Source organism: Protopterus annectens, chromosome 7.part0, assembly GCF_019279795.1.
Source record: "Protopterus annectens isolate FY-2018-M chromosome 7.part0, PAN1.0, whole genome shotgun sequence".
In the NCBI taxonomy this organism is placed as follows: domain Eukaryota; kingdom Metazoa; phylum Chordata; order Ceratodontiformes; family Protopteridae; genus Protopterus; species Protopterus annectens.
Window position 1 is genome coordinate 1,222,239,229 of NC_056739.1, and position 20,592 is coordinate 1,222,259,820.

The following is a 20,592-nucleotide window of genomic DNA, read 5'->3' on the forward strand; positions in this document are numbered from 1 at the left end:
ACTAAATAAAACAATTTGTGCAGGTCCATTAAAGTGGCCAGAATAAACATGGAGTTGGTATAAAATGCATTCATTATCAGCGAAACAGCAGAAATCAAAATGTTTCTGGAGAAGAAGAAATCTGAGTTATTTTTGGGGGTGAGTTTCAGACTACAGGGACAATTCTGGAAAACACTGTTTCACCAACTGATAGTTGAAATGGAGGTCTTTTAATTTGAATAGTGTTATGATTTTGACGAGTGCATTCAATGGAAAAGGTTTGTAGTTTTCTTTAGACATGGGGCAAGAGGCCTCATGAAGAAGTTTAAAGGCTAATGATTTCAGCAGAAAGGAAATTCTAACAGAAATAAAGATACAGTTATCTTTTGGAGTTGCATTTCAGTGATGTTCTTTATTTTGGGCTGGATGTATAAATGTGAGTATTATGTTTTATGTCATCTGTAAGACAGAGGTGTTAGAACAGGAGTTGGGTGCCATGACGGGTAGCTCCTTTTTCCAGTCCTAGGATTAGAACATTTACTGCAATGTCCTTTCTTCTATCTATGGTAAGGAGGCTTGAGATTTTGTAGGTTACTTTCAGTTTATTCAGTATTTTATGCAACTGGTGTTCAGCTTGAAAGAAAGAATGTGCTCAAATATAATTTCTAAATATCTTTGATCAGTCACAGTTGGGAGCGGGGTGGAGGTATGAGGTTGAGGGGATTTGTATACAACTGCAGTACCACATATTGTGACATTATATCTCTGAGTATTAATATCTAATTTGTGAGTATAAAGCCAGTGACAGAGTAAAGCAAGGTCAGTCTGGGGTCTGTTTTCCAGAGAAGAAGGCTATTTGTGAGAAGCGGTTAAGAATAAACCATCTGCTTGGAATAAAGACTTTGAGGTAGTAGGGAAGCCATTAATAAACAATGCAAAGGAGTGGTTTAAGAATGAACTCTTCTGGTACACCTTTAGATAGGCAAATTTGAGATAATTACATTTCTGTTTGACAGATAGTGTCTTAACCATGAAATTGCATTATTAGAGAAATCAATAGAGCTGTGCTTTGAATGAATATTTCAGGGTTAACATTATCAGAGCTGTTTTTTAAATCTAGAAACATATCTGTAGTATAAGCACTATTCAATACTGGAATTGTGTTATAGTTTGATATAAATCCAGTCAGTGCTCTGTGAGAATGTCATAAGTATCGATAAAAGATTTGCTGATAATGGATTTTTTCAAGGATTTTAACTACAGAGCATATATTAGACATAGTTCGAAAGTCATTAGGGGAGGAGGAGTTACTGACTTTGAATGGTGAGTGAATGTTTGAAGCTATGATGAAAGGGTTTAGTAGTAAGTGTGAGGTAATAGCTCAAAGACAGCAGCTTGCAGTGATAGTCTGAATAGCAGTGGAGAAACCCTGGATGCAGATTATGGAAGAAAGGTGTGCAGGTAACATATGTTGGCAAGAGATTCCATTTTTTTTTTTTTTTTTGCTGAGATGGCATTGAAATAAAGAAGCATTTATCAATTACCTCATGATGGGGCATTAGGCTTAGGGCTAAAGTAATTTGTGAAGAATTCAAAAGTCTGTGGAGGAAGGTTAAATTCTACTGAATTTGTTTGACAAATACAAGCCAGTATTAAGGATGTTTTTTTTCACCTTTTTAAAGATTTCTGGGAGTGCTAATATGCATTATTATTTTCCAGAACATTTTAGCTTCCCCTGACTGAGAATAAATCATATTTGGACTTTGTGAATGCGGATTGCTGTTTTATTTTACTACCAGAGTTTTTATAAAGGTTTCACTATGTGAGCACTGTACTGGTTGGTTACAACTTTTGTTTCTTTGTTTCACAAACACATGCTTCCACTTGTCTTCTACATTTTTACTATCCTTCCATAAAATGAGATACCTGTGCTACTAATAACTATACACAACAGTTTCTACATTTTTTAAATGATACCTCCCTAGACCAGATTGCAAACCTTCCTACTAGCAGTGCAAAATGTCTTAACCTTGTTCTCACCAGTATTGCCCATGCCTGCACCCCACCCTGTATCAAACCCACTCACTAAGAGATTATCCTCTTCTCCCCACAAAACCAACACCGCTCTCCCACTCAACCCTACTACATTTAGGGACTATTGCAGAGCCAGCCTCCTATTGTTCCCAGATAAAACAAATACATTTCAGTATAGCCCTGACCTCTTGCCCAACCTGCTATTTTCACCTTCACATTTTACTCCCATCTTAACAGCTACATTTGGGACATCAGCTCCCATATGCATCAAATACTAAAAAATTTCAGAAATAAAGTTTAATAGTACATTTACCATATAAATAAACTGAATAACAAAACTAGAAAGCTACTGGCCTTATATAAGATATTCTACTCACTCTTTTAATTTGTCCTTCAATAAGATTCATTACATAGATTTACCTTTTAGCTACTCAGCTTAAATGTTACAAGTGTTTCTGCTCTTCCAGATAAAACATGATATGATTAAAATGTTTCTGTCTGGCAATGCCCTGAGTTACATTATAATCCATTTACAGAAAACAAAAAGCGGAATTGTTTTACAAAATAGAAAACCCTCATCAAGTTACTATTTTGTTTCAGACATTAAAACTAGAACTCAACTACAGAAATCGATTTGCCTAATATGAATGCCAGGAAAAATACAGCTAAAACTGAAATCCTTTAGTCAGAGATCTGGCTTGAAACACAGTGTACAGTTAACTGTTAATGTGTTATAAGCCAGTGAAATAGCTTTGCAAAAAAATGATAGCTTTACAGGGCAATAAAGATAGCACAACTGATGCTAGAATATGAATTCCTTTTTAAAATTATAGGAAGACAAATAATATATTCTTAAAGATTAAACTTTCCTTATTTATGGTATAAAATATAAAAAAGAATAATCAAATACACACATTTCACATATGATAAAAACTAAAACTGAGTGCTGTTTCCTTTTTTAATAGAAATATAAATTCAGTTATTTTTCATTTGTTTATGCTTACCTTTATCATCCTTGACTTGCCTGTTGATTTCTAGTAATATTCTTGCATAGCAAATTATCATGACACTTAGCGGGGTGACATACAAGGTGGTAAATGTGAACATATTGTAGACAATCTCCTGCCAGTGATGTGGAAAACTTCCAAAGGTCACACACTGGGTAAAACTTGCATCTTGGATGGTATGCAGTCTAAAAATAAAGAGCTGAAATAAATGAAGAAAAATAGTGCATGATATTTTTTTTTTGTTGTTTATTCTGTTGTTCCTGCACTGCCATTTTTAATGTCAGAACATTTTCACCTTTACCTTCTTAACACAACTTACCCTCCTGTTATTCACCTGTAAATATACACCAACACTGACAAAGAAACAGATAATCTTAAAATCCTTATTACATCAGATATTCTGGACATTGGGATATAAAGTTGTCTATTATCAACTTAAGATCCATAGACTGGGTGAAATGTTACTATAAAAATCTTTAACAATAACACTTTATTTGCTGTACACGATCAAAGAACTTCCCTTAATCTAGTTATTTAATAAAAAACAAGCTTTTTCCTTCATGGTTATTTACTTTTCTGAACCTAATAGGCCTATGGCCTGGTGGACCTGTGACTAACAATGCATGTATGTGTTGCCAGGTTAGTAGAATACTTATGTATAACAGTACCAGCGATATCTTGTGACATTTATTTGAAGGTACCTTAGCTTTCTACTTCTCCATATTATTAGGGAAAGAGATGACAGAAATGCAAGTTGTATGTAATGATGTGGTCAAATGCTTACCAGTATTGTTATAAAGCTTCTAGGAATGTAGCGCACATGTCTTAGCTGTGTAAATAAAAAAATCACATGTTGGGAAGAGTTGCTGAGAGATGCCAGAGACAGATGCCATATATTTGTGCAGAGTGCCGGCAGCTTGCATGAATACATAAGACAGTAAATGTTGCTGAGTGCTCAGGTTCAGTAATAAAAGTACATCCTTGCCACACTGTTCCAGAGCTGGAAGCTGCTTACTCACTGAGTGTTATATCAAGGCCCATTAAGTTAACACTGATGCATTAACTTGGATCCAGGGGTCTGTAACTTATCCATGAAGGGTGCAATTTCAGAGTTAAGGATATTAGTAAGTGGAACAGGCAGTGTAGCCCCCTGCATGGGGTTGTGGGAGACCTCTCCCTGTGTAAAACAGCTTTCATCATCAGCCAGTGTAATAGGTTGGTCTCATGGAAAGGATATTGATGACATATGAACCACATCATTTGCAGCTTAACTACTGTAATCCAATAAGCAGCACTTACCATCTATGGGCAGCAATACAGCAGTGTCAGCAGCCGGTAGATTTTAAACCTCACTTCTTTCCTTAATATGTTATTCAATTATAGTTCTACTCCAGAAATAAAAGGCTCATGCAGCCACAAGCTTGTACACATTTATCTACTGTAATTTAATTTCACTTTTTTTATTCAGAGTTAGGTAGATGGATCAATGGTTACTTTTCAGTTATGGTAAAAAAGGAAAGCATTACAAAGAATGGAAGATGAGTATGTACAAAGATGGCTATATATAGTAAAGCAATACATAGTTCATTTATTAAACATTATATTAATTTCTCTTAGACACAAAGACAAGTATTAATGCAATATATGCTGACATCTTAGAGTGTGTTTTTTGGAAACCAGTCTACCAGGAGAAAACCCATGTGGACATGGGGAGAAAATGCAAAGTCTACATAGACAGTGACCTAAGATCAGGAATGAACCTAAAACCCTGGACGTATAAGGAATAGATCTTACCTATTGAAATACCTTGCTTCCCAAACACTGTTGCCAACTACAGAATAAAAGAATTACAAATTTAGTATCAATGGCTGATACTTTGATCAAAAGAAAAAAAAACAACTATAGGGGATGCCACTGTGTACACCAATACAAAGTATTTGACTGATAATGGAGTTTAGACTGTATTTAAATGTTGAAAAAGTAGGTGACCTTCACAGGAACAAGGAGGAAATGTTCCATACTTTGGGACCCCATTTAGAGTTCCATAGTTTGGGACCCCATTTAGAAATGGCATTGATGAAGCATTCCAGTGTATAGTTATAGACTACCACAGTGAAGAATACTAGGTAGATGACTGCCAGTAAATAGCTGAATTGTTTTGCTTAAGGAGTGCAGGGCAAAAAATGTGATCATAGTAAAGAACTTTGTAGAAGAGGAAACAGAAGACAATGTTGGCTCCATCTGCTATAGGCAACACTTTAGTTTTAGTAATGGCAAAATAACGGTGTTCTGAGTGATGTGACTACACTGTGAAATTGCAGTCCTTACTCATTATAAGATCTGGTTTTATTTAAATGTAGTTTTTTAGACATAAACATCGTATTCTCTTTGCATAGGCCTAGAAATGTAACCATATTAAAGCAGATGTATATGTCCATTTTACATTTTACATACAGATTCAACAGAAAGGAATGTTTCCATAAGCTCCAGTCAAAAATACTGATAAGAATAAAATGTGCTTATAAAATGTGCAGTACATTAAATACAAACAGGCATGGGAACCAAGGTTAAAGAGATGTGTAAAAATTTACATAATTTTGGTATTATTTAGAGGGTCTATATTAGAAGATCGTAACTCCAAAAGAGTGAATGCTCTTTAATTGAACTCTAATACTTGAAACCACACAATATCGAAGGTACAGAACAGTGATTTTTTTTCCCAGGGGGAAAAAATCGCTGGGCCATTGTTGGGACTTTGCCATTTCCTCCAATGTGGCGCAATCTTGGAGTTGGTATATTTAAGTAGGAGGAGTGTCAGATTGAACTTTCTTCTCCCACTTCTCCTCCCACTTTATTTTGTCTTTGGATTTTTTTGGGGAAAAAAATTGCTGTTCTGTACATTTGATAGTGTGTGCTTTCAGGTATTAGAGTGCGATTAAACAATATTCGCTCTTTTGGAGTTTTGATTTTCTAATATAGACCCTTATTTACAGATACATTAGACGCAGTGAGGCAGTTAGTTTGTTCAGAGTGATAAGCAGATAATCATTACAGTGCAGTCCTCAGAAGGTTGGTAAAGACACTTGAGAGTGAATGCAGAAGTTAGGTCAAATATCTGGCATTCTAGAATATTAATTATATTATTCAGGAGGAAAAGAATGTGAGTGCAGAAGCTACGGACATATTAATTCAGTCTATTTTGGTTTATCAACACTGTTATTGGAGACAGACCTGACATTCTGAGTACAATATAATGAGTACAGAAGCTACGGACATATTAATTCAGTCTATTTCAGTTTATCAGCACTGTTATTGGAAACAGTAAGATTTGATTTGGATATTGTTGACATCTACTTCCACTGTAAAACAAAACATTTTAACTGAACTACACTGCATGCAGATTTTTATTCTGAAAGGTACAAAAAGACCTGGCACATAAAGGAGAGACTGGCAACTGTTCAGCACAGTTCTGAGTAATTAAAGGATAAAGACATTTCCAGACAGTAATGATAAATCACTGTACCATTCAGCAGTACTGAAAGAGTTAAATTGTGTCAGCTAAGGTCAGCTACATGTCAGAAGTGGGCAGAGAACTGTACACTGAAGAAATTATTTTGAAAATTATGACCAGAGGGTCACATAATAAACAAAGGAAATTCAACAGTTAAGATTAATTTTATAAAGGTGTGAAAATGCAAAAATGATGAAAAATTAGTACATACAGTGTCAGATTACTACTTTAGTTTTATTTCAGTTTATAACAGGGGAAAAGCAATGCCACTGACATTTCCATCTGATTTAATAATGAAGTTACAGCCTTTTAATTTCACTGTAGAACATTCTCAGTTTAGTTACAGATTTGGAAGAATTTATTTATTAGTAACATAGGTATATTTCACTGTAGTACCAACCTATAAATATTGTAGGAAGAAATATCCAGGGAATTGTTATGGCTAGGCTTGTATAGGCTCTAGGGCCGATAGCCTAGTACTAGCCAATGAACCTTTGAACCAGCCTATGAATCAGTTTACTTACAGATTTACAAAAGTTTATTTATTAGTACTAGTAGCATAAGTTTATTTCATGCAGAAAATGTAAACAAAGTCTGGGCAACAAGCAATGCCATTGATTTATAATTGTTAAAGCTGCAAATGTTATGTTAAAGCCCTGATACTGCTTTTTTGCTTTGCAGATATTGCTACAATAAGATATGCTGTCAGTTTTGGATAGTTGAATAATTCCAATTTGGTTTTCCAGAATGCATGTTTTTTTCAATACAGTCAAGAAAAAATATTGTATCTGCTACCCAGACTTGTACCAGAGATGGGGGGGGGGGGGTTGGAGAGCCTAACTGCATGACAGACACATCAGTGTACCCCTGGATGTTAAGGTGGCTCTTCTAGTACCTAAGCAGTGATTGGAACAATGCAGAGTAAGGCCTAAACTTGACAAGAACTGTGGTGCACAAGTGAAATGCTACAGCCAGACAAGACTGCAACAGCCAGAACTGAAGATTATTGTTTTTCTTCACTGTTTCTTTATTTCAGTACATATAAAATAAATGTGTTTCAGTTATCTAAAAGAGTTACAATGTGTATACAATAGATATGAATTTATGCAGCTGTGTTGTCAAGTATGCAAATATTTTTATGTTTTCAGACAATTATATAACAGTACTCGTTTTTAGTTTATGTTTTTATCTGTGTTCATATAACACTGGCAGAAAAGGTATTCGTTCAGTATTAGTTTAGTTAGTTCCCACAGTATAAAATTTATACACACTTATTTTAGATGTTCTGTGCAAATATGTATGACTTGAGTGTAAATTTCAGTCAAGTATCAGATTATGACATTCATACTCAGTTATGAGTTCACTATAGTATATTTCAGGCAGATTTCAGAATATAGCATTCACACTCAGTTATACATTTCTATAACATGCTATTACATCACACCTCACATTCAGTCATTACTTTTAAGGGTAAAGTGACAAAATTATTTGTAACAGGCTTTATTAATATACATTATCTAAAAAATAAGTAGCAATAGTTATTTAATATACTCAAGGCTTGACAGGTCAGGCTCACAGTGCACATTACACAGTAATTATTGCACATTAGACAGGAAGTTAAAAAGACACTGACAGGGTATGCAAAATTATAGATTTGGAATGCAAAAAGCATAGGTTTTAGTAAATGTACTAGTATTACAGCACATACATATTTTACAGGGTATTTAAAACTCAAATGTAAAAGGTAGGCATCTATTACAGCACATAAAAATTAAAAAAGGTAAATAGACATGATCATTAGTAGCAAACCTAGCAGAAGATTTACAGAAACAAGTTAATGCAGTATATTGTAATTAAAAGATCATAGGAGGTAATTAGGCTAATGGCCCCAGGTCCCTTACAAGCCTAGCCAAGTTCAACCTGTGTTCCCAAGGGTGTCTGGTTCAAGCAGACACTAAAATTAGCACCTATTGCACCTGTACAAGAGGGACACAGGTGGAACCCATGGGATGAATTTCCGGTTACCCATCCAATCATCCAAATTATGCTTGTATAGGACCAATGAGGGGCTTTGAGATACTTATATTATAGATGTAAAAAGAGAGTTTACCAGTTATAAAACATGTTAAAAAATTGTCCAGTTTTAATTAAATCACAAAGTTAAGAGACTTCAATCCAAAAGATTTTCATATAATTAACAGACCATAAATGCTTGAGTGACGCCTAGTAGTCATAATTAAAATTGCAAGTTTATTTACCAGAAAAAAAATATTTTATAATGATTATATTAGTTCTACTGATCATTATAGTATCCTTTGCAGACTATAGTAATAGATTTATAAAGTAATTAAAGAAGTTAATCCCATTTCAGTAATTTCAAAGACAATTTTTAGAGAATAAATCCTTCATAAATACATTTAGTAGAAGATACCTTGCATAGGCTTGAAAATGTACGATCAGGCCTGTGTCTTCACTTTATAAGTAACTACAGAAACACATACCTGCTCAGGTATCTCAGGAGGAATTGTAAGATCATATTTTATTCAAATGCAGTTTGTAAATATAGTATTTTCTTTGCATGGGCCTAAAAATGCAGCCATATTAAAGCAGACATATATCTTTATTCTACATTTTACATGGAGATTCAACAGAAAGGAATGTTTGCATAACCTTCAGTCAAACATACTGGTAAGAATAAAATGTGCTCACAGAATATGCAGTACATTATGTATAAACAGTCTTGGGAACCAAGGTTATAGAGGTGTGTAAAAATGTATAGGGTTTTGGTGTTATCAAATGATGCTTCAGACACAGTGAGTCAGTTAGTTTGGTTGGACTGATAAGTAAAAAAATCATTGCAGTGCAGACCTTAGAAGTTTGGTACAGACACTCAAGAGTGAGTGCAGAAGTCAGGTCAAATATTTAGCATTCCAGAATATTAATTATATTATTCAGGCGGAAATGAATTTGAGTGTAGAAGCTACAGACATAATAATTCAGTCTATTGCAGTTTTTCAGCACTGTTATTGGAGACAGTAAAATTTGATTCAGTTGTTGTTGACATCTACCTCCACTGTACATAATAAAACATTCTTAACAGAAAGTACAGTTGTGTACCTACCATAAATGTAGATGTTTGAGTTTATTCACTGTTGCAGTCATTACACTTGGGTTATCCTACTGGCAGGCTACCCGTAGTCGGCCTGAATTCCAAAGTCCTGGTCCGGCATCAGTTGCTGTCACCTCTTCCCTGACGTCAGTGTGCCAGGGGTATAAAAGATGCAGCCAATGCCATTTTCTTCAGTTTTCCTTGCCCCAGATGTCAGGTGCCCCCAAAAAGGTAGGCTAAAAATTCTGCTTACAAAAAAGCATGCAGTAACATAAACATTACCTTCATCTACAAGCAAATACACCACATAGGTTGTATAGGATAGAGAAGCATAGATAAGTCCCAGCAAATAAAAGGGGGGATGGAGGGAGGGTAACCTGGACTGCAACAGTGAATACACTCGAACATCTACATTTATGGTAGGTACACAACTGTACTATGTTCATCGTGTTTCACTGTTGCAGTCATTACACTTGGGTTGAATCCCAAAGCTGAGGTTGGGAGGCTGGGCCTAAATAGAATTAGGAGTGGCTATGAGGCCCTGCAGAACTGCAGTGGCAAAGCCTGCTCTGTATTTAGAGTAAAGAGGTAAGTGGTAGTGCTTTGTAAAAGTGTGCACTGAAGTCCAAGTTGCAGCCTCCAAAATATCCTTGGTTGGTACTCCTCTGAGGAAGGCTGCAGAAGTGGCTGCTGCTCTGGTTGAATGTGGCCTAATACCCTTAGGCACTGATTTGCCATGTTGTGAATAGCAGAAACGAATGCAGTGACCTATCCATTTTGAAATAGTCTGCTTTGAAATAGCCTTTCCTTGTGATCCTGCAGCATATGCCACTAAGAGTTTCTCAGTCTTTCTGAAAGCTTTAGTTTTGTCCAAGTAGAAGCGTAACTGTCTGTGTATGTCCAAAGAATGCAGAAGTCTCTCCCCTTTATTCTGTGGGTTTGGATAAAAGGTAGACAAATGAATGGTTTGGTTAAGAGCCACACTGGACACTACCTTAGGCATAAGTGTTGGGTTTGTCCTTAGAGAAACCCTGTCCGGATGGAAAATAATAAAAGGTTCCACAGCCATTAGTGCCTGTAACTCTTGAGACTCTTCTTGCTGAAGTTATTGCTAGGAGCAGAGCTGTTTTCCATGATAAGAATTTTATCTCAGCTGTATTGGCTGGCTCAAAAGGAGGCAGTGTGAGCTTTTCCAAGACAAAATTGAGGTCCCATGCAGGTACTGGTGCTCTCCTTCGAGGTCTTATGTTTTTGGCCCTTCTGAGGTACTGCCTTAGCAGTGGATCTGAAAAAATAGGTGGGTACATATAGTAATGAGCTGAAATGGCAGAGGCATGTATCTTAATTGATGAGAAGGATAGGCCTTTGTCCAGCATCTCAGTTAGGTATTGTAAAATCTGAGGAATATTTGGTACAAGTGTGTCAATTCCTTGTGCCTGGTTCCAAGCACAGAATCTCTTCCATTTTTCTGCATAAGATTTTCTGGTGCTGGGCCTCCTGGCCTCCAAAATAACATACATAACTGCTTTAGAGAGAGGTGTATTCTGAATGGTTACATTATTCGCCATGCAGCCAGATTTAGGGTTCTGACATGGCTGTGCAGGATCTGATTGTTTTGTTGGGTCAGTAAATGAGGAATTTGAGGCAATGTCCAGGCTGGGCCTTGAGACAAGCTCTTTAGGATTGGGTACCAGTGCTGGCATGGCCAATCGGGGGCAATCAGTATAATTTGTGGCTTCCCTTGTCTGACCTTTAGGAGTACCTTGGGGAGGAAAATCAGTGGAGGAAAGGCATATACTGTAAGGTTTTTCCAGCTAAATGACAGGGCATCCACTTTCCATGCTTGTTTGTGATAGGTCCTTGTGCAGAATCTCTGTAGTTGGCAGTTTGAAGGGAAGCAAATAGATCTATGTCTGGGCATCCCCATTTCTTTGTTATCATGCTGAAGATTTGTGGATCTAGTTTCCACTCATGAGGGTCCATGAGGTTTCTGCTTAGTTCGTCTGCCAGAGCATTTGTTTTTCCTGGCAGGAATTGTGCTGTGTTCCACAAAATCATGGCTTGTCTGCAGAGGGGGTAAGAATGTGTACTTCCCTGTTTGTTTATGTACCACATGACTGTAGTATTGTCCATCTTTATCAGCAGTTGTCCTGGATGAAGTAAATCCTTGAAGGCTGTCAGGGCATTTTGTACAGCTAGCATCTCTTTTTGATTGATGTGAAGATGAATTTGGCTTGCGGGCCAAGTGCCTTGAATACATTTTCCTGCCATGTGGGCCCCCCAGGCATAATCTGATGCATCTGTTGTTATTGACTGCCTGGCTGTGGGTAGGGTGAATGACTGTCCCTTGTTGTGGTGACAGGCCTGTGCCCACCATCGAAACTCCTGTTGCAGGCAGGGAATGAGGGTAATTAATGATTCCAGGCTGTGGCAATGTTGAGTCCAAACACTTTTTAGATACCATTGTAGCTTCCTCATATGCAGTCTTGCATATGGAATTAGCAGAATGCAGGATGCCATGTAGCCCAAAGCCTGCAGAATTTTTCTTGCAGATAACTGGGTCTTTGTTGCTATGCTTTCAAAGTAAGAAGTCAGTTGCCTTTGTTTGTCTGGCATGAGATAAGCCATCTGGGCAGTTGTATTTAAACTTGCACCCAGGAACATTATCTCTTGAGAGGGTACTAGTTTTGATTTCTTTTCATTTACTGTGTACCCTAGGCAAATTAGTAATCTTTTTACAAATGCCAGATGCTTTAGTAGAATGTCTTTGGTCTCTGCTTGAATAAGGCAGTCGTCCAAGTAGGGATATATTTGAATTCCTCTTTGTCTGCAAAATGCAATTACTGGTGCCAGGCATTTTGTGAAGACCCTGGGCGCAGTAGATAAGCCAAAGGGCAGTGCAGAGAATTGGTAGTGCATTGAACCAGCTATGAATCTGAGGTATCTTCTGCAAGATTGTCTGATTGGGACATGCAGGTATGCCTCTTTGAGGTCCAAAGTTACAAGCCAAGCCTTCTTGCCCAGCATGGGCAGAAGCTGCTGCAGAGTCAACATTTTGAATTTGGAACATCCAGAAAAGTGTTTAGAATAGACAGGTCCAGTATTGGTCTCCAGGCTTTGTCCTTTCTAGGCACCAAGAAAAGTCTTGAGTAAAATCCTTGTCCCTGCTCTTGTTGTGGTACTGGCTGAATAGCCCTCATGTCCATGAGAGATGAAACTTGCTTTTGTGCCTCTGCCCATTGATTGTGTGGCAGGTCTGGCATACCTTTTGCCTTTGGAAGGGTGTGAAAGTGGAACCTGTAGCCCTGAGAGACTATATTTAAGACCCATTTGTCCTGGGTGATCATGTGCCAATTTTGTGAAAAAAGTGCTAGCTTTCCCACTAAGGGTACTGCCAAAAGATAAGTGCTTAGCATTGACAGAGGAAAATCATTGGGACTGTTTCCTATATGGCTGTGATTTGTCTTCTCCGCTTTTGGAGGTAGAAGTACCCCATTGTTTGGGCCTGTATGAGCCCTGGGGCTATTGTCTGCCTCTAGAGCATCTGTATCTGCCTCTTTGTGGCCTTTCTGACACTGGAAAGGACCAATTTTTAGAAGGCCAGTTCCTGCTAAATCTGGGTGGTTGTACCTGTAAGAAATCCTTTACTGTCTGCATAGATTTTGCTTTATCCTCCATTTTCTTCAACACCTCTTCTGCCTTAACACCAAACAAAGTATCATGCTGTAATGGAGCATCCAATAATTTTGCTTTAACATGATCAGGCAGATTCTGTTCCTTTAACCAAGCATGCCTTCTAATGACAGAACCTGTAACAGCAGCCCTGCAAGAGGCCTCCAGTAAATCAAAACCACATTGCAAAGTACGCTTTCCCACTTGTTCAGCTGTATGCAATAAATCCTGCATTTCCTTGTATTCAGAACATTCAGAATTTGTCAACATTTTCTGTTTTAGCAGTAACATTAAGTATTGCTGATATTTAAGCATATGAAACTGACAATTTAAAGCCCTTACAGCCAAGGTAGCAGAAGTGTAAACTGTTTTCCCCCATCTGTCCAGTGCCCTAGAATCCCTATCTGAGTGGACAGGGTTTTTTGCAATGGAGGCCTTGACCCCTTTGGGACCCTGAGATATAGTTTCTGGGTCAGCAGCAGGGTTTTTATATAGAAATTTATGAGAGTCTGGAACCCTGTAGTATCTCTCTGTCTTAACAGGTGCAGGAGGTAAAGAATCAGGAGACAGGCCGGACTCTGAAAATACATAATCTACAATGTCCAGGACAGGGGGAATAGCAAGATGTCTGTGCTGAGGTAGTAGAAGAAAGTATCTGAGCCTTTTCTTAGATTCCGAGTAATCCTGGCTCTCCCAGTGGAAATGCTCCCTCGTGGTATGCAGGGTTTCCCCAAAGGAATAATCCTCAGGAGGAGAAGCTAAAGGAATAGATTCTTCAGCATCAGAATCCTCATAGGGAGGAAGAGAGTATTCCTGTTCTGAAGAGGAGTCAGAGGAAATGGAAACCTGATCAGAAGAATCATATTCTGTGTCTTGCCTAGGCCTCTTATCAGGAGGGGGATGGGAACCCCTGATCAAAGTAATTAGGTCTTCAGACATTTTAAGCATCTGTTTTTTAGGCATGGAAGTCTGTCCAGGAGAATGCTGTACTTGTTTCTTTGTCTTTAAAGCTGTTTTAGTCTTTGCCTTGGAAGCTGAGGTTGGCTTGATATATAACTGTGTACATCTGAAAACACCCTCAGAAGCCGATGCCTGCTCAGCGGCTGCAGACCCATCTGAGGGAATAGTTTCCGAGTGTCCAACACCTTGAGTATCCAGAGGCCTAGCTGTCTCCACGTGGGAGTCGGAAGCGGCCTGTGGCTCTGAGGTAGAGGGCATCAGGGGCTGCGAAAGTGCCTCACTGAGAACCGGCGAACCGGCGACTGGCCTAGCGGAGGCCTCGTTGTCAGTTTTGGACCTCGGATGCCTGTCCTTTTCTTTGCGCTTTTTATAAACTCCGGTCGTCGGCTGTTCTGATGGCATTATATAATTGAACCTTCAGCCAAAGTAATGAAAAGCAAAATCGTACCGATGCTTATTAGTGCATTGGTTAAATCTAGCAACATCGTGGTCAGGGCCTAGGCAAGGAATACAGTAAGAATGAAAATCCTTATGAGGTATTTGCTTCCGACAAGAAATACAATTGTTAACTTTTTCTGACATCAGTCTGGAGCAAGAAAAAAGTTTCCCCAATGGGGTACTTAGCTTTATTGAAGACTTTGGATCTGAAATTCGATTTCGAAAATCTCAGGAGTCGGCCGACCGGCACTTGCAAACTACTTTTGCTTTGGGCACCGCGCGGCAAGAAAGACTGAAGAAAATGGCGTTGGCTGCATCTTTTATACCCCTGGCACAGTGACGTCATGGAAGAGGTGACAGCAACCAACGCCAGACCAGGACTTTGGAATTCAGGACGACTGCGGGTAGCCTGCCAGCAGGATAACCCAAGTATAATGCAACAGTGAAACACGATGAACATCTACAGTGTATGCAGACTTAAAATTAAAAGATAAAGACACTCATTCCAGTTTCTTCCAGTTATTTCCAGTTTATTCCAGTGTTATAAAGTCCTATCAATTCTTATACTTAAGAGGATTTGAAGCCTACTGCAGTGGACATACGAGTCAGAATTGACCAACAGAATGCTATAACCCATTAAATGGATACACACTCCTCCTATACTGGTGCTTCTCTCTTCATGGGTCAGCAGATGAAATTTTGTGACATGTGCCATGAACACTCTAACACTAGTAGCCATATTGTCAGAATGGGTTTCCAATGGTAGTTGACCTAGAAACCAAAGTTTTTAAAATGTTGGATAGAGTGTAGAGATCCATCAAGTGGGAAGATTACATACTAAATTTTAGGGACTGATAAAGGCGTTTTATAGCTCCTAGTAGCATGACTTCATTTTTTTATATAAGGCAGAGTATAATAGAACCAAACCATTTGTAATTTACTTTACTGAGATTATTTTTTTTTGTGATACATCAGAGGCCCATGTTACTAAATCATCAATGTAGAAAAGGGCAGCCATATTGGAAATGGTAATGCTGGAGGCATTTACAAACACTGTAAAGCAATGGACTCAAAATAAGGAACTATTGTGATCAGTGTACTAAACTGGTTCAAAAAAATAATAAATATAAATAAATAAACTGCTTACCCAAGTTTTGGACAACTGTCCTCTTAGATAACTGTCCAACCAGTTAAATTTATTGGAGGTGAGTCTGTAATAAGTTAATTCTTGGAGAAGCTGTAGGTATATGTCATTGTCAAAGCTTTTCACTGGAAATGATAGCAATAAGTTTGTAATTATCCACACCATACACAATGTAATAAATAAGCAAAAGGTAGCTGGTCGTTACTAGACCCATTTCTGAAACCATGCTGTTGTGAGCTTAGTAGGGCCTAAATGGGAGGTTCATTGTGATGATGCAACTTGGTCCAGTACATTAGACAGTGAGAAGAGCAGTGGAATGGATTGATAACGGGAGAGTATCAGCCTGTTTTCAGGAGGGAGTTTCTGTGACTGACTTTCATATTTCTAGAAAGGTGCCAGTAAGTGGTGATGTGTTGATGATGTGTCTAAGGGACACTGTATTTATGAAACTCGGTATCAAGCTATTTGATTCAGTGCTCTTCTGCCTATTTTTTTAGCCATTTACTTACTTCTTGAAGACATGATGTGTGAAACTAGAACTGTTTATTTATTTATCTATTTATTTAATGCCAACATTTATAGAAACATCCAGTATAAAAATACAATAAAATTTGACATGAAAACTTGCTTATCTATTCTTATGCATAGTAACAGGGAACCATTAAAAACTCTATCATTAGTTGATTCAGAATCTCATTTCAACAAAATCCTTCTCTCTGTATTAAACTCACTTGCACCTCAATGTAGGGAAAAAGTCAAGTCAAAACCTACACCATGGCTTATGCCAAATAGAAAAAAAAGCTAAAGCACAGCATAGGTAAGGCATGAAAAACTGTGTTTTTTTTAGAAAAAAAGCAATACTGTGCAACAATATCAGCACCTGTGAAACCTAAAATACCATTCTACAAGCTAATCGGAACTGCATTATACACCTGGAGGAAAAGTACAGCAAAACTGCAAAACAATTTTGGTCAACAATCTATAAACTTATACAGCTTGCTAAAAAATCACACGCGTGATGTTTCACAGATGACAAAAACAATAACATAGTATGCAGATTTAATTCATGCTAAATAACTGCTGCTAAGTCCCAGTATTTAACCCAGTGCATCCAATACATCAGTAAGTGATACAGGCAGTGTAACTACTGCCATTAGCATAGCTAGTGCAGGGTGGGAAGGGCGACTGCCTGGGAACAAAGTATTGGGATGCACTATCATCCGATCACGATCTCTCTTTAATGCAGTACTGACTTTTAAAAGTGATCAGTTTATTACAGTGAAGTGCTTCTGTTGAGCTTCAATGGAATATTTGGGGGGCTGGATCTAACTATAATAATAATACAGTAAAGGTTTTTTTTGTTCTTCATTTGAAGAGGGATGGGGTGCTGATTCAACGTACTGGCACAGGGCTCTAGCTGAGATAGTTACAATTCTGACTACAGACTTCTCACTTACAACAACTCCTACTACCATGATTAAAAAACTTACTCAAAAAGTTAAATACACCTCTCTTACAGCAGACATCCCACTAGTAGAAATATCTCAAAATAGCTGCAGAAGCCATCGTGTACTCAATATCTCTACTTATAAATCACTTGCTCCAAAATGCTATAGTCCTCACACTCTGGAAACAATTATATATTATTCCCTTACATAAAGGTGACAAATCTGTTGAACTAGCATACTACAGATTTCTAGCTATGAATTCAAAAAACCACACAAACTTGTAAAAACAGAAAAACAAAGGAATACGAGTCCAGCAAAGGTGTAGAACAGCTGCAAATAGCTCGCTGACCAAATGCGATTTAAAGATAATTTGAAACAACAATGGTTCGGGTTTTTAGCTATCTTATCCCCTCTATCTAAAATATTTGAAAAATGGATTCACATGTGATCAACTCGCTAACAGAGAACAAATTACTTTCCATAGCAAAACATGGATTTAAGCCATATAGTCATGCAAGACTAAACCAAGGCGAAATATTCACACCCCTATTTTTAGACCTATTCGAAGCATTTGATACAGTTTCACATTTCATTCTATTACTTGCGCACATGGAAGTGGGCCTTACACACAATACAATCAATTGATTAAAAAATTACCTTAGCCACTGAACAGTGTCTATTTTAACCAGATGAACTCACATATCCTCAGTAAACAATATTAGCTGTGTCATAATGTTCAACATTAGGACTTTTACTGTTTAATATATTTATAAATAAAATGCATAAAGCCTGTCGCCCAGAAAATCTAATCCACTATAACTATACACTAATATGTGCAGTCTTTGGTCAAACACCTCCTAGATGACTTACAGCACACCTTTACAAAAACTGAAAACTGACTAGAACAATCTAACCTACTCCTAAATCCGTCTTGCCTTCTCTTCTGATCTTTCACCTTATATTCTTTCTTTGTTTTTTGGCACATTCAGTCACTGCTTGATTTTTATTTACTTCTGGTTTGATTTCCATTCCTGCTTGATACCTATATGCTTCTGCTAAACTATGCAGGGAAGTCGTCTTAGACCTGTTCTCCTCATGTTTTAAAAAACTTTATCTATGTTTGGATCTTGTGAGGTCAACAAATATGAATGAAGTCTATACATGTATTCAGTTTTGAGGAAGCCCATACCTTCTTCAGAATGGGGAATATATAATCTTGGTATGCTCTGATTTTTATTTATCATTTGATAAGCATGAAACATTTTTCTTGTTTTCCTGTCCAACTGATCCAATACCTTTTGGGGCTAGTTAATTACCCCAAAACTTTAAGTTATAACAGGAAGACCAAACTGGTTTATAGCTTGAACTTTGTTCCAAGATGTCAGAGTTGTTTTCAATATTACTTTTAGTCTTCTAAAATATTCCTTACTAAGGTCTATTCACATTTGTTCATATTTTATTGTTGATCCTAGATCAATTCCCAAATATTTATACACTTCCTCTTCCTCAAGTTCTTTTATATCACATTTCTATCTGAAAGTGATATGTTCTTGGTGCTGCAGCTTTCTTGCTGTAAAGGTTGCTTTGTACATTTATCAAGACCAAAATGACATTCGTATATCATCTGAGAAAGTTTTGATTATTTGCAGTTGTGCTTTTAGTTTCTTATCTGATGAACTATACACTTTTAAATCATCCTCAAAGAGAAGATGAGAAGTCTTTAGACTTTGTTGTTTTCTGGGAGGTAAATTGTATCCATGACATAATCTTTTTTTTTCCAATAGAAATTGTATTGTTTTATACAACAGTTCTATACAGGTAAAATCAGACATCTGTACTAAACAGTCGTGAATACATTAAAGAATTTCAAGCAAAAACACAGTCACCAAATAACTACCTAACTCAAGAACTACTAGATATATACACTGTTTACATAAGTGCTGCCAAAGGAAAAAAAAAAGAAAAAATACAACATAGCTCAATAATCATCTGACAGCATTCATGACTGTAGGAGCATCAGAATGTGTCTGAAGTAAGGGAGTGGAGAAGAGAGAGAACAAAGAAAATCAGTGTTCATAATTCCTTGGGCCTTATTGGGAACCTTTCTCCTATAAGATTTATTTATACTTTTTGCATTCTTTGTCTAGATTTCTAGAACGTGGTCAAAAAGGATTTGCCAAAGCTTCTCATAATATGTTTGTTTATTTACATTTCTTATAATAAGTTTTTGAGAGGATATGTATTTGGTTGCCATAATTCTGAAACCATCCCAAGAAAGCTTGGTGCGATCTAGCCAGTTTTTGGTTATATGTAGTTTAATAAGTGAGCAGAGAGTAATAAGAATGTGGTATTTCAGATTTGTGAGCTTGAGGTTGGTAATATGGAGAATAGCCATTTCCCAAAATAGGGTTGATTTTTGGTATCCCATTTTCTCTAGGCGCGCTTTAAGAAAGCACCAGAACCACAGAATATGCAAAAATATCAGCATGAGAAAAGTAGCAGCATGGACATGCTGGGGAGATTTGGGAATTGAATTTATTTACTATAGCTGGAGTATAGCAAGTATTATTGTTAACCATTAACTGCGTGTATTGAAGTTTTTTGAATGGGGTAATTTTAATAGTAGCTTTGATTGCTCCGAGTTTCTGGTTTTCTGAGAACACTGTTACTTGTTGGTCCCAGTAGTCTGAATATTGATATGTCTTTTTGTATTTGATGGAGGTAATCAATTTTTAAGCCGAGGCTAACATATTTTTCTTGTTGGATAGGGATTTAAGTATTTCTGTCACTCTAGCTAAATCATTCTTGTTGACAGGTATGTCTCTAAGTAGGGACAAAATAATTTCTCTGATCTGTTATAGTATAATAGTGTATTTATTATTCACATTAAGTATTTCATGTAATTCTTGCATTGTTTTATCCCTGTGCTTATGTGTGTCCCAGAGTGTGCAGTCTTTTATTACAGAATACTCAATTAAATTTAACATTTTATTATTTAGTTTTATGTTTGGGTTTAAATGGATGGGTTGAAGGAGATGTAGGGTTTTGTCAAGTTTAAGTGATTTTAACAGCCCATGGAATATTTTGACTTTCCGGATTATGATGTTGTTTATTTTAAAGTTCCTAAGGAATGCTGGAGCTCTAAAGGGCAGGCCTTTGGGATTTATGCTATTGCTAGACACATGTCGGTGCCACATCTTGACCCATGTGGGATCCTACAGGTTTTTGTCTGGGTAGTGGTTTGATATTTGGATGATTCTGTTAGCACATATGATCTGGTAGTAGAGCTG

General features: G+C 37.2%; 1 protein-coding gene across 3 annotated transcripts in view; it reads right to left on the bottom strand.

The window, feature by feature from the left end:
• LOC122806985 (gonadotropin-releasing hormone II receptor-like) overlaps positions 1 to 20,592 on the bottom strand; it is a 360,507-nt gene that overhangs the window by 20,692 nt on the left and 319,223 nt on the right. For all 3 annotated transcript variants that reach the window (XM_044077849.1, XM_044077850.1, XM_044077848.1), the window contains exon 4: positions 3,018 to 3,219. In XM_044077849.1, coding sequence (XP_043933784.1) covers positions 3,018 to 3,219 — 202 coding nt within the window. The remainder of the gene's footprint in view (positions 1 to 3,017; positions 3,220 to 20,592) is intronic.